The 14273-nt window shown below is 41.3% G+C and overlaps 1 protein-coding gene and 1 long non-coding RNA gene across 3 annotated transcripts in view; both read right to left on the reverse strand.

Moving 5' to 3' along the window:
* Nucleotides 1-1755: 1755 nt before the first annotated feature.
* LOC137379956 (uncharacterized) lies at nucleotides 1756-4140 on the reverse strand. The gene is made up of 2 exons (XR_010976941.1): nucleotides 3438-4140; nucleotides 1756-2104 (listed from the first exon to the last, which is right to left on the reverse strand). It is a non-coding gene; the product is annotated as an uncharacterized lncRNA (long non-coding RNA).
* A 1759-nt stretch (nucleotides 4141-5899) lies between these two features.
* vps50 (VPS50 EARP/GARPII complex subunit) overlaps nucleotides 5900-14273 on the reverse strand; it is a 321852-nt gene continuing 313478 nt past the window's right edge. For both annotated transcript variants that reach the window (XM_068009984.1, XM_068009978.1), the window contains 3 exons: nucleotides 10769-10890; nucleotides 7200-7389; nucleotides 5900-6941 (listed from right to left, as the gene is read on the reverse strand). In XM_068009984.1, coding sequence (XP_067866085.1) covers nucleotides 6822-6941; nucleotides 7200-7389; nucleotides 10769-10890 — 432 coding nt within the window. In that variant the 3' untranslated portion in view covers nucleotides 5900-6821. The remainder of the gene's footprint in view (nucleotides 6942-7199; nucleotides 7390-10768; nucleotides 10891-14273) is intronic.

Raw genomic sequence — 14273 nt, forward strand, 5'->3', positions numbered from 1 at the left:
TTGCGGACAACACAAAGATTGGCCGCATGATAGACAGCGACGAGGATAGCAGTAGGTTGCAGGGAGATATTGATGGTCTGGTCAGATGGGCAGAACTTTGAGAAGTGTGTGGTGATGTATTTGGGGAGGTTAAACAAGGCAAAGGAATACACAATTAATGGGAAAATAAGAAGTAGCGTAGATGAAGTAAGCGACCTTGGAGTAAATGTCCACAGTGGTTAGCACCGCAGCCTCACAGCTCCAGCAACCCGGGTTCAAATCTGGGTACTGCCTGTGTGGAGTTTGCAAGTTCTCCCTGTGTCTGCGTGGGTTTCCTCCGGGTGCTCCGGTTTCCTCCCACATGCCAAAGACTTGCAGGGTGATAGGTTAATTGGCCATTATAAATTGCCCCTAGTATAGGTAGGTGGTAGGGAAATATAGGAACAGGTGGGGATGTGGTAGGAATATGGAATTAGGGTAGGATTAGTATAAGTGGGTGGTTGATGGTCGGCACAGACTCGGTGGGCCGAAGGGCCTGTTTCAGTGCTGTATCTCTAAAAAAAAAAATCCCTGAAGGTAGCAGGACAGGTCAATAAGGTAGTTAAGAAGGCATATGGAATCCTTTCCTTTATTAGCCAAGGTATAGAATACAAGAGCAGGGAGGTTATGCTGGAACTGTATAACTCATTGGTTAGGCCACAACTTGAGTACTGTGCAGTTATGGTCACCTCATTAAGAAAGAATGCAATTGCATTAGAGAGGGTACAGAGGAGGTTTATGAGGATGTTGCCAGGACTGGAAAAATGCAGCTACGAGGAAAGATTGGATATTTGGGGTTGTTCTCCTTGGAACAGAGAAGGCGAAGGGGAAATCTGACTGAAATGTACAAAATTTTGAGAGGCCTGGATAGAGTGGAGGTGAAGGGTCAATTTATCTTAGCAGAGAGGTCAGTGACAAGGGGGCATAGATTTAAAGTGATTGGTAGAAAAATTAGAGGGGAGATGAAGAAAAGCTTTTTCACCCAGAGGGTGGTGATGGGCAGAGACCCTAAACTCATTCAAAAGGAGTCTGGATATGCACCTCAAGTGCTGTATGCTGGAAGGTGGGATTAGAATAGGTGGATCGTTTTTCGGCCAGCACAGACACGATGGGCCAAGTGGCCTCTTTCTGTGCCTTAAAATTTCTATGATTCTATGAAGTCAGGTGGTTTCCCAGAAAAACTTGTTTTCCTCACAAGACCTCTCTGTGACCCTTTTAAAAAACATTTCCAGGGACTGTTTTTCAAATTCAAGTGGCCTTTACATGGCCCCCTTTGAAAACCCCTAAGTTTAACATGTCTTCCATCTTTCAAAAATGAATCCTGAAAAAATATATTTAACATTTCTGTAACAGTGGAACAAACTGAGGTACCGAAAGGAGGAGGAAGTGTCAAAGGAGTAGGGGAACAGACCGAGGGGTGATTTGGTCATTATAGCTCTATGACTCTATGACACCAGTGCCATGACAGTCTGGGTGGGGCAAGTGGGAGAAGGTACAGCCAGGCCGGGCGGCTTGATTTACGTGGAAGGTGCCATCATCCTTCAGCCAGTTTTCCATCAAGGCCATGATGTCAATGCAATCATCCAGAATAAGCTCATGGAGGGCATGAGAAGACAACATGGAGCCATAGTGACTATAGCCAGGGACATCTCTGATATCAGGTATCCATATCCATAACTTTTATTCATTTATTTGTTCAATCTCTCTGAAGGTAGATCAAGTTAACACTAGCTGAGGTGAGTTCCAAATTGTTAAACCGTTTTATTGTGTAGTAAGTTGAATTTACAGAACAATTTATAAGATTCATTTTCTTCAGTCAATGCAATGCAACTTCAGTAGATCGTCTTGCTTGGCTTAATTAGACCAAATTTTCTGCATCTGTTCTATAGCCTGGGACAGGACTTTGCAGTTTCCTGTCTTAAACAGACACCAGTGACTACACTTCAAAGATACTTCATTGGCTGTAGAGTGCTTGGGGATATTCAGTGGTCATTAAAGGTGCTATATAAACGCAAGACTTGCTTTTTCTTTTACTGCCTATCAGTGTGGCATCATCCTTCCACAAATCAGTCTGCCAATTTAGTATCTGTGTGTCAGACAGAAATAAAAAGGTTGTACCAACATAATGGGTAAGAAGTATTTTCTGATGACACAAACAAGCTAATGCATCACTTATTGAAAAATAACTTCTGTCTAGTATATTAATCACTCTTAATCTAGGTATCCTACCAAGATGGCGGCACAGTGGTGCAGTGGTTAGCACCGCAGCCTCACAGCTCCAGGGACCCGGGTTCGATTCCGGGTACTGCCTGTGTGGAGTTTGCAAGTTCTCCCTGTGTCTGCGTGGGTTTTCTCCGGGTGCTCCGGTTTCCTCCCACAAGCCAAAAGACTTGCAGGTTGATAGGTAAATTGTCCATTATAAATTGTCACTAGTACAGGTAGGTGGTAGGGAAATATAGGGACAGGTGGGGATGTTTGGTAGGAATATGGGATTAGTGTAGGATTAGTATAAAGGGGTGGTTGATGTTCGGCACAGACTCGGTGGGCCGAAGGGCCTGTTTCAGTGCTGTATCTCTAATCTAATCTAATCTAAACTTGTGAAATTACACATTGTTTTTAAAAACCAAGTAGTAAAAGTAATTCCTTTTCTAAATCCTTTCTGTGAAAAGGGTTCAAAACTTCTGAAATATGACAGCTTGGAATAAGAAATTCCTTTGGAATTGAAAGAATAAATAGAATCTTAGTCATCTAACATCCAGTGTACCAGTAAGAGGAGCACTTTTGGATTTTCTAGTTGTCAGATTATGTGTTGTTAAAGAGTAATAATTGGTATGGGCTCTAGAGCAAAAGGCGGCCAGGTTCACTCATTCCTCCACAGCTGGGGAAACATAATTATTTAGAAGCATAATGTACAAAATAAGGTTTTTAAATAAAAATTCCCCAAAATTACATATTTCATGGTGACGTGATTACATTTGGCAATACATTTTTTTTTTAAAAAAAACATTCACATTATAGGAGTCACCAGGAGAAAGAAAGTGCTTGGGCATGGGGATCTTGCTATCAGGTCTCCCTTGGCTTGGAGGAGGAATGGGAGCTGATAAAGCAGCTCCAACTGTTGCAGGAGAGGGGTTTGGATTGGTGGGGGGAGGAAGGGTGGGTTCCAGATTCGTTCTAACTTGCTGCAAGCTCCACAATCTGCCGATCATGAGACACCAGTCATTAGCACTGGCAATTGTGCCAAATAGTCAAATTCAGGAGCCACAAGAGGAGGAGGAAGAGGAGGTGGCTGAAGAGGAACCGGGAGAGCACCAGAGTGTTCCAGGTAGACGGCTCACACTTGGAGCAATGTTCCCCACCAGCTAATGGAAGACCGCTTTTCAGAGACGTTCCCCCGCTATCAGACATTGGAGACATACCTTACTTTCCATGACTGTGATCCATCAGGCAATCCTCCTTCTGTACTTCATCCTTTCAACATCTTCGCCATGAAAATCACAAAAAAAGACCATCAATTGTATGACAACGCAATTAACATCATCACTCTTTATCGACAGAAAAAACTAATGACACAACCAACAGCACATACAAATATTAAACTGAACTATGGAAGCTGAAGTTGCCACATACCTTCAGGTGATCTGGCCTTAGCGTCTGCCACTCCCTTCCCGATTCCAACCAGCACTGCCTCCTTAAGGGGAGTGATATTTTGCAGTCGTGCTTTTCCTTCCTTACAGATCCACAACTATTCCTGATCCCTAATCTATCACTCCCAAGCTGGCATCTGTTATGTGAGACCTTGAAATGGAAAAGAGTAGTGATTGCGAATGAGCATATTGGCAGGTGTGCATGTGATGCCTCACATGGTTGAAGAGCTGACAGAGGCATCTGAGGTATGAGTAATGCCTGTGAAGGAGGCAATATGGTGGGCTGTGTGCATGTCAATGTATAGTTCGATAGTGGATGCAGTGTACTGAGATTGTGATGCTGGTAATAATGCTGTTATTGCGAAGTGTGTTTGTGAGATGAGCTCTTACCTTGACTACTCATGCCGGTTAATTAAATTTCTTACAGCAGTGAAAACATGTCCTGGGGGCTGTGCTTCTGGTTGTTATTTCCTGAGCGATCTCCTCCCATATCTGCCTCATCAGCTGCCTCTGTGGCCTCCTTCCACCACCACCCTCCCCCAACCCCATTACATCCACAGGACATCCCTCCTCTCCTAGACCTCCTCCAGCAGGAATTCAAGTGCTGGTTGCGAGAACCAATGTGCCCTCTTGCTTGGTCCCTGAACCATCCTGAAAGATGCTGTTGTCTGTTAGTCAGGCCACTCCACATCTTCAGTGGAAGTGGATGTGTGGAGGCTACATATTCTGCTCCACAAAAATTGCTTCTAATCAGCATTTGAGTGCTAAACCTGCCGGCCTCCATTTTAACCTCAATGCATGTTTAATTCATAGTAATCATTAGTGAGCCTCAAGATTACAAGCTAAAACCAGACTTTCAAACAGGCATGACTTTATTAGCACAGCATCTACGTAGCACCTGTTTTCAGCCTCGCCCCAAAATAACCCCGCCCCGGATTTTAAAAATGACAATAAAAAAATGAAAGCAACCTCAATTCGAGGGTTATGTGTACTTATCGAAAATACGTAACACATAATACTAGAAATTTTTTTTTCTTTTGGGCCTCCTTATCTCGAGAGACAATGGATACGCGCCTGGAGGTGGTCAGTGGTTTGTGAAGCAGCGCCTGGAGTAGCTATAAAGGCCAATTCTAGAGTGACAGGCTCTTCCACAGGTGCTGCAGAGAAATTTGTTTGTCGGGGCTGTTGCACAGTTGGCTCTCCCCTTGCGCCTCTGTCTTTTTTCCTGCCAACTACTAAGTCTCTTCGATTCGCCACATTTTAGCCCCGTCTTTATGGCTGCCCGCCAGCTCTGGCGAACGCTGGCAACTGACTCCCACGACTTGTGATCAATGTCACAGGATTTCATGTCGCGTTTGCAGACGTCTTTAAAGCGGAGACATGGACGGCCGGTGGGTCTGATACCAGTGGCGAGCTCGCTGTACAATGTGTCTTTGGGGATCCTGCCATCTTCCATGCGGCTCACGTGGCTAAGCCATCTCAAGCGCCGCTGACTCAGTAGTGTGTACAAGCTGGGGATGTTGGCCGAATACATATCTTAGTGTTCACTGAAAAGTGAGACATACCAGAAGAAAAGGCTAAGGTACTTCTCTTACATTATAATATGCAGCAACCAGAAGGTGGCAGAGAGTAAGCCTAGTGATGCCACAGACCCACAGCAATCAACAAGAAACCCACTAGGGATTATCCCAGCACAGAACTACAACACTAACACACCAGTCAGGTGTAGGATTGTCGAACATATGATTTTGACGAATTTGTACTCATGTATTACAACTAAGCTGTTTAACAACAACAACTTGCATTAATATAGCACCTTTAATGTAGGAAAATGTCCCAAGACAATTTACAGGAGTGTTACCAAACAAAATTTGATACTTAGCCACAGAAGGGAATATTAGGGTAGATGACCAAAAGCTTGGACAGAGAGGTCAATTTTAAGGAGCACCTTAAAGGAGGAGAGGAGAGAGTAAGAGAGATTTAGGGAAGGAATTCCAGAGCTTAGGGCCGAAGCAGCTGAAGGCATACCTCAACATTTTAAATCAAAACTAAAGTCTATCTGGAATGTGACTTCAAATTCATAACAACATACTTAGCGCGGTTATTTACTTTTATTTAAAGAAAATTCTACCTTGGTTCACAGATTTTAAGCTTACCAAGCTCAGGCTACCAGTGTAAATGTTAAACACACATCTTTTTTCATTACCATAGAAATTGCAACAAATGCAGCACCATTCAGTAGTGTGGTAATTTATTTGGATTAGAGATGAGTGTAACCTTTGTGAAAACATATTCTGACTATCATCCTGATCTAAATTCAATGTGATTACATGTATAAGTGAAACTTACTTGTTGGCAGCATACAGTGGTTTACAGAGATCTACCTTATTTTAATGAAACTAGTAATATCCATTTTATGATGAAAACTGTTCTGTAAAATTAAACTTTGCTGTCCAGACACAAAAACCTGCATATAGCAGTATAACTGATATAACACAAGCTGGATGCGGGGGTATAAAAATGATCTAATTTTGAGTTGTTTATTATTGAGTCACCAATCCATGATGCATCTTCCATTTTAACAAATTAGTTTTCCAAATTATAGAACCAGAATAAATGAGGATGTACAGAATTTAATTTGTGTTGCTTTACTTATATCAGTTCTGAATGAAGCATAAGCATCCTTCATTTATTATTTACCCTTTTACATATGGAGAAGTGATTGTAAAACCAATTCTAGCAGAGTACATTTGCTTCAGTACATACAATTGTCTACAACACTATTGAATATACAGTTTCCTTCAATTACAATATAGAATCCTTACAGTCCATATGCTAACAGATAAAAATGTATAACCTTCCCCCACCAAATAATAAGTATAACATTGTAAATAGTTTTCATATAGGTTCTAAAAACACCACTACTGGGAGGATTGGGCCTACTTAACAAGACAGGAAAAAAAGCGAAACAGTGTCACACATCAGTGACTAAAACAGCATTTCCCAGTTCATCACTTCACATCAGTTTTTGATCAGAAAACAAGTAACATGCATCATAAATGCGTGTAACACAAGAGAGCCATTATTTATTCATTTGGAGTGGAAATACTTATCCCTATGCCAGCTGGAACAACAATGCATGACTTTTGGTAAAGGCTATCTTTTAAGCCTGTCAGGTTCATCAATGGCTGCTATCAGCTTCTGCCGTGCTTTTTTATTTATATGGGAGCCCAGACAAACATTTACCAGGTTGGTTAGCTGCTTGGTTGAATATTCCTGCACAAGAAAACAGGTCAGATTTTAGAATGGAAAAAGTCACTCAACTTTGCAAAACAAATTCATATAAATCTAAAAGATAACATGCTTATATGAAAGTTCAGTTGGTTGATGTTTAAAATTCTAACAGAAGCGTAACCATTTTACAGGATGTGAAACGATTTGTTTTAAACATCTACAATACGGATAATACCTGGCTTGTAAAAATATTTTTACAGCTGCATTCAAAAAATCTTTAACCTTTTTTGCCCTCCTTACCCTGTGTTCTTTAATCCATCTCTCCATGTCATTTTCAGTCAGATAATAGGCTTTAATGTACGTTTCCACAAACTCTTTATCAGGAATTGGTCTGATGTCAGTCAGCTTCTCCAGCTTCATTAAAAACTGCTGGAAGTCCAGCTGCATCAAAGCACGCCCCTCATTACTGCATTTTTTCACATTAGCATAACTGAAGTGGAAAGGGAAGATAGAAAATGGACACCTCCATAAATGTAACAGATTAATCAAAGATAACCCATGTAAAAGTAATTAAAGTTCAATTATTTCTTACAGCAAGGTCTAAATTTTGCTTGTACCTCAGCTTCCATCAGAAGTCAATTATTTAAAGATGGTCTCTAATGCCAAGTAGAGGCAATCTTCTAGCATTATCTGAGAAAGCTTTATTAGATACACCAAATGCAAGTTGTGTATAACTCTTCAAAAAGCTTCAATTTGATGGACGTGCACTGTTAAATATTAAGGTATTGTTGAGCATTATTACAGTCGTACTTTTTCAGGAACTTATTTAGTGCAAATCATCTTCACCAAGGATTTTTCTTGTCCTAAAATACTTTCACTGACAAATGACAAAGTATCATGCAAACAAAGCTATCACAGGGGACTCATTTCATAGGCATCATAACCACAGAGGAAAATTTTAAAAACTGCTTATCCCTGCAAAGCGAAGGACAGATACGATGTTATCCCCAGCTATTTTGCATTGATATATTGTGATGATCAGCATGTGACTTGTAAGGAAATTAGACAGGAAGAATACAACTTAAATTTTCTCTACTTGCATTGACTAATGACTGAAAATGTTGATGGATTCCGTCATTTCAATAAAAGTAGATTTAACTCTTCAGATCTAATTATACATCACCAAATCAGCATGTGCTGATAGTCTACACATATGCTTGTACAAGATGATTGAAGATGAGAGGAACAAAGGTTGATAATGCACTGAAGACAATTGAGAGGGTACAGAAGCAGACAGAGGTATGGATGTTCACCTACAAGAAAGGGTTTAATGATGACTGTCCAGTTCTGTCTCAGAGGAGTATAGAAAATGGAGGGGTGAAATCAAAAAGGAAATAGGAAAGCTAAGAGAGGGTATGAAAGAATATTGGCAAGCAAAATCAAGGTGAACCCAAAGATGTTTTATCAATAAGAGGTAGAGTAAGTTACTTAAGAGTAAGATGAGAACTAAGGAAAGAGTAGGGCCCGTAAAAGACCAAAAAGGTAACTTGTGTGTATGGGCGGAAGATGTTGGTATTGTTCTTAATGAATACTTTGTGTCTGTCTTCACAAAAGGGGGCGGGGGAGGATGCAGATATTGTAGTTAAGGAAGAGGGGTGTAAAGTATTGGATGTGATATACATAGGAAGAAAGGAAGTATTAATGGAATTGGCATCCTTGAAAGATGATAAATTACCAGGGCCAGATGAAGAAGGAGAGGAAATAGCAGAAGGTCTGACCATCATTTTCCAGTCCTCACTGGATACAGGTGTGGTGCCGGAGGACTGCTAACATTACACCTCTGTTTAAAAAAGGAGTGAGGGAAAGACTGAATAATTATAGGCCAGTCAGTCTAACCTCAGTAGTGGGCAAATTATTGGAATCAATTCTGAGAGACAGGATAAAATGTCACTTAGAAGGGCACAGATTAAGCAAGGATAGTCAGCATGTATTTAAGGGAAGATCTTGTCTGACCAACTTGATCGAATTTTTTGAAGTAACAAGAAAGATTGATGAGGGTAGTGCAGTTGACGTGGTCTACATGGATTTTAGCAAGGCTTTTGACAAGGTCCCACATGGCAGTCTGGTTGAAAAAGTGAAACCCCATAGGATCCAGGGAAATGTAGCCAGGTAGATACAAAATTGGCTCAGTGGCAGGAAGCAAAGGGTAATTGTTGATGGGTATTTTTGTGACTGGAGGGCTGTTTCCAGTGGCGTTCCGCAGGGCTCAGTACTGGGTTCCCTGCTTTTTGTGGTATACATTAATGATTTAGACGTAAATGTAGAGGGCATGATCAAGAAGTTTGCAGATGACACAAAGATTGGCTGTGTGGTTGACAGCGAGAAGGATAACTTTAGGCTGCAGGAATATATCGATGGACTGGTCAGATGGGCAGAAAAGTTGCAAATGGAATTCAATCTTCAACACTGTGTAATGTTACTTTTGAATTCAACTGCTAACTGTAAGCAAACTGGTTTGCAATTTGAGACATGCTCTAAATGTCTTGATTGAATTAAAATCTTGCAGTCACTCTGTAATTAAAAACTTCCAACACATAAAATCGTATATTCAAAATACATCCCCAATTGCTCATCCAGTTCGTGTCAGACTTAGCTCAGTAGCAGCAATCTTGTCTGAGCCAGAGGTTATGAGTTCAAGGCCCACTCCAGGACATGAGCACATGATCTCAAATAACAATTCAGAGCTGCACTGAGGGAGGTGCCATTAGGATGAGATTGTAAATTGAATTTCTGTCTGCCCTGTTCGGAGATGCAAAAGATCCCATGGCACTTTCTGAACATTTATCCCTCAACTATCATTAATAAAACTGTCTAATTGCTCATTTACCACATTGCTGTTTATGGACCTTGCTGTGCACAAATTGGTTGCCACATTTTCCTATACTACAAGAGCGCTTACATTTCAGAAGTACGTTAGCTGTGAAACACTTTAAGTGCTACGCAAAATTCACGTTCCTTCTTTTCTTCTTAATGTTAGGGCAGTTCTATGCTGTGGACTCACCTTTTCTCCAATCTAGTCGAACACTGCCCAAACTTGTTTTACTTAGGACTTGTTCATCTAACAAATCTGGATTGGATTCAAACCAATGTTCCAGAGCTAAATGGACAATATGCTAACCCACTGAGCAACATATAATTTCAAAGCTGCATTGGGACAGGGCGTTGTTGGGTGTTGAGGCTTGGGTATAATTAATTAATATAAGCATTCAGAGTAATAAGATATTGGTATTCTCTGACATCAAAGACAAGTTAAAGTATAATTAGGATTGTATAAGTCTAAGCTGCTGGCAGGAAACATCATCTGTCACCAGCACAAATCAGAAATTCAGCCGGAACAAATTGTCTGATTTTTCATTTTAATGGTTGGGAAATGGCAGGCAGTGTGCAACCAAATTTCTAATTTATGCTGTCACAGGTAGCATGGACTCAGAAAATTATCCTTTAAAATAACGAGCTGCAACTGATCTCAGATATTCATTGTTCTGATATGGTATAATTATTTATTACCATATTGTAATCCACAATATATCTTATATAAGTACCACAAAGTTCAAGAAAACTTACATTAACAAAATAGGTAGTTGCTGGGCTTAAACATATTGACCCTGAATTCCACAGGAGTTCTGACCACCTACCATAAATGTGGCAGAACACCCAGAGAAATGGTATAAATGGTTGATAACAGCCATATATGCCATTTCTTTGAGGGTTCTGATCTCCCAAAACTGCATCAGGAAATCAGGGTAACCCTTGCAGAAACTGAGAGCCATTTTACACTTCAGAAACATAACTAACAAAAGATAACTTACCCTTCTACGATGGTTCTGTTAGCCAGCCGAATACAATGCTCCCAAAGGACATTAGACACTTGTAATGGTATACGCACACGTTTGGAAACCTCAGATAACTTCTTATTGAACTGTTCAAACTCCTACAGTAACAGATGCAAGAAGCAAAGATTAACATATCCTACCTAGTTCAATGTACCCACACATTAATAACTTGCATTTATATACCACTTTCAATGCACAAAAAGTCCCAAGACAGAGGTCTAAGGAAAAATGCCAAATATACAGATATTAAGCAAGGTTAAGAAATAGGCTTTAAGGAGAGTCTTTAAGGAGGAGAGGAAAGTGGGCAGGTGGAGAATAGTGGTGCTTAAGTGATTGAAGGCACGGCTACCAATTGTGAGGCGAGGGTGCACTAGAGACCAGACTCAAAGGAATGGAGAGTTTGGAATGCGGGGCAGTGGGAACCGCCATAGTGCTTAAAGTGGTTACAGAGATAGGGAAAATGACAATGAAAGACACAAAGATAAGAATTTTAAATTTGAGGCGTTGAGAGACTAGGAAACAATGTAGGGATGAAGGTTTCAGCTGCTGATGGGCAAAGGGACAGATGTGGTGTTTGTAATAGAAAGGATATGGGTTTGGAAACTCATTTTGGGGTTGAGTAGGATATTGAGATTGTGAACAGTTTGGTGGCAAAGGTATAGAGTTGTGACAGGGGTCAAAGACAATTACTTTGGTCTTCCAAAGGTTCAGCTGGAGGAAACTGTGGTTCATTAAAGAATAGATATAGAACAAACAGTATGTCAGCACAGAGGCAGTGAAAGGGTTGAGATAGGAGATGGAGGTAGAGCTAGGTGTCATCTGTGTTGAACATGTGTAAACTGACCCCATGTCAGTGGATTATTTCACCAAGCAGCAGTGTGGAGATGAAGAGAGGGCCAAGGGCGAATTCTTGGGAGGCTCATGCAATGACAGTGCAAGGGTGGAAAAATAAACTATTGGTAGAGATGCTCTGGTGACAATCGGAAAGGTAAGAGTAGAAATAAGTGCGAGCAGTCATACTGAGTCAGATGTTAGTGAGACTTCCAAGCCTGTTTGTGAAGAAGACACAGAGATTGGGATGCTTTGGTGGAGACTGTTTATTGCCTCCCACCAAGTTTACTTCTCCACTCTTAACAACACCCATCCAGTGCTGGCTGGCTCTACTTTAGATATACATCTGAATACAACTGACTAATCAACACCCAACACGTGTTCACCCTATTACCTTCACCAACTAGGTATTTAACATCCATGAACAGAACTTATTAGACACTATCAGACAATGGAGGATAGGTATTGCAGCTGGATGATTTGGCCAATATTATTAGCGGCTGCACAAATATTGAAAAGAGATAATGCAACCTGGTCACCTTAAAAAATATTGTGATGATGCTCAAGGCCATTTTGGGGTTGTGGGGTGGTGAGGGGTTGGAATTCTGATTGAATTTCAAATAAAGAGGTGTGATAGATATGGACACGGACCTGTGAAGCAGCAATACGTTCAAAAACTGGCCTGCTGGCTATCTCACTCTCCTTTCCCCATCTCCAGGAAATCATAGAAAGTTTACAGCACAGGAAGAGGCCACTTGACACATTGTGTTTGCACCGGCCAAAAAAAAAGCCACCCAGCCTAATCCCACCTTCCAGCATTTGGTCTATAGCCCTGCAGGTTACAGCACTTGAGGTGCACATCCAGACACCTTTTAAATGAGTTGAGGGTTTCTGCAGTGAATTTCAGATCCTCACCACGCTCTGGGTGAAAAATGTTTTCCTCATCTCCCAATCTTTCTACCAATGTTGAATCTATGCCCCCTAGTAAAACCTGGCTACCCGACCCGAACCCGACTACATGTGCCGGGTTCGGGTCGGGTCTGTATTGTTTCGTTTCGCATTGTTTTTGTTTTAGTCTATGATCTTTTTCTGTTTCAAAACTATGTTTGTTATTTCCGGGTCGGGTCAGGCATTTAAAAAAATTTAAAGGACTCGGGTCCGGGACGGGTTCGGGTTGGCTGTTGTTGGGTTGGGCCCGGGTCATGTTTTAATTTTATACCCGAACCAGGCTTTAACCCCTAGTGACTGACCTCTCTGCTAAGGTAAATAGACCCTTCACATCCACTCTATCCAGGCTCCTCAAAATGTTGTACATCTCAATCAGGTCTCCCCTCAGTCTTCTCTGTTCCAAGGAGAACAACTCCAGCCTATTCAATCTTTCCTCATTGCTACATTTTTCCAGTTCTGGGAGCATCCTCATAAATCTCCTCTGTACCCTATCTAGTGCAATTAATCCTTTCTGTAATGCGGTGACCAGAACTGCATACAGTACTCAAGTTATGGCCTAATTAATGATTTATACAATTCCAGCATAACCTCCCTACACTTCTGTTTTATAACTCGGCTAATAAAGGAAAGGATTCCATATGTAAGGGCATAATGAGGAACGATTTCTACGTTTCCATTAAAAACTGTCTCCAGCATACATAAAGACTGTACTGTGTAAGATACATAAGAAATAGGAGCAGGAGTAGGCCATTCAGCCCCTCAAGCCTGCCCCGCCATTCAATAAGATCATGGCTGATCTGTCCCAGGCCTCAACTCCTCTCTCAGGCCTGCTCTGCCTAACCCTCGACTCCCCGAGATTTCAAAAAATCTATCTACCTCCTCCTTAAATACATTTAGTGATCTAGCCTCCACAACTCTCTGAGGCAGAGAATTCCAGTGATTCACCACCCTCAGAAGAAATTCCTTCGCATCTCAGTTTTAAATGTGAACCCCCTTATTCTGTGACTATGTCCCATAGTTCGAGATTCTCCCACTAGTGGAAACATCTTCTCAACATCTACCCTGTCAAGCCCCCTTAAAGTCTTACATGTTTCTATAAGATCACCTCTCATTCTGCTAAACTCCAATGAATAAAGGCCTAACCTGTTTAGCCATTCTTGATAAGACAACCCCTTTGTCCCAGGAATCAGCCTAGTGAACCTTTTCTGAACTGCCTCCAATGCTAGTATACCCTTCTTTAAATACGGGAACCAAAACTGTGTGCAGTACTCCAGGTGTGGCCTCACCAACACCCTGTACAGTTGTAACAGGACTTACCTATTTTTAAACTCGAACCCCCTAGCAATAAAAGGCCAAAATTCCATTTGCCTTCCTAATTACTTGCTGCACCTGCATGCTAACCTTTTGTGTTTCAGGCACAAGAACACCCAGATCCCTCTCTACTGCAGTATTTTGTAGTCTTTCTCCATCTAAATAATAATCTGCCTTTTTATTCTTCCTACCAAAGTGGATTACCTCACATTTTCCCACATTGAACACCATCTGCCAAGTTTTTGCCCACTCATTTAACCTATCTACATCCCTTTGCAGATTCTCTGTGTCCTCATCACAACATGCCTTCCCGCCTATTTCTGTATCAGCAGCAAATTTGGATACACTACACTCTGTCCCTGCCTCTAAGTCATTAGTATAGTTAGTAAAT

The sequence above is a fragment of the Heterodontus francisci genome, chromosome 2, assembly GCF_036365525.1.
Source record: "Heterodontus francisci isolate sHetFra1 chromosome 2, sHetFra1.hap1, whole genome shotgun sequence".
Taxonomy (NCBI): Eukaryota; Metazoa; Chordata; class Chondrichthyes; order Heterodontiformes; family Heterodontidae; genus Heterodontus; species Heterodontus francisci.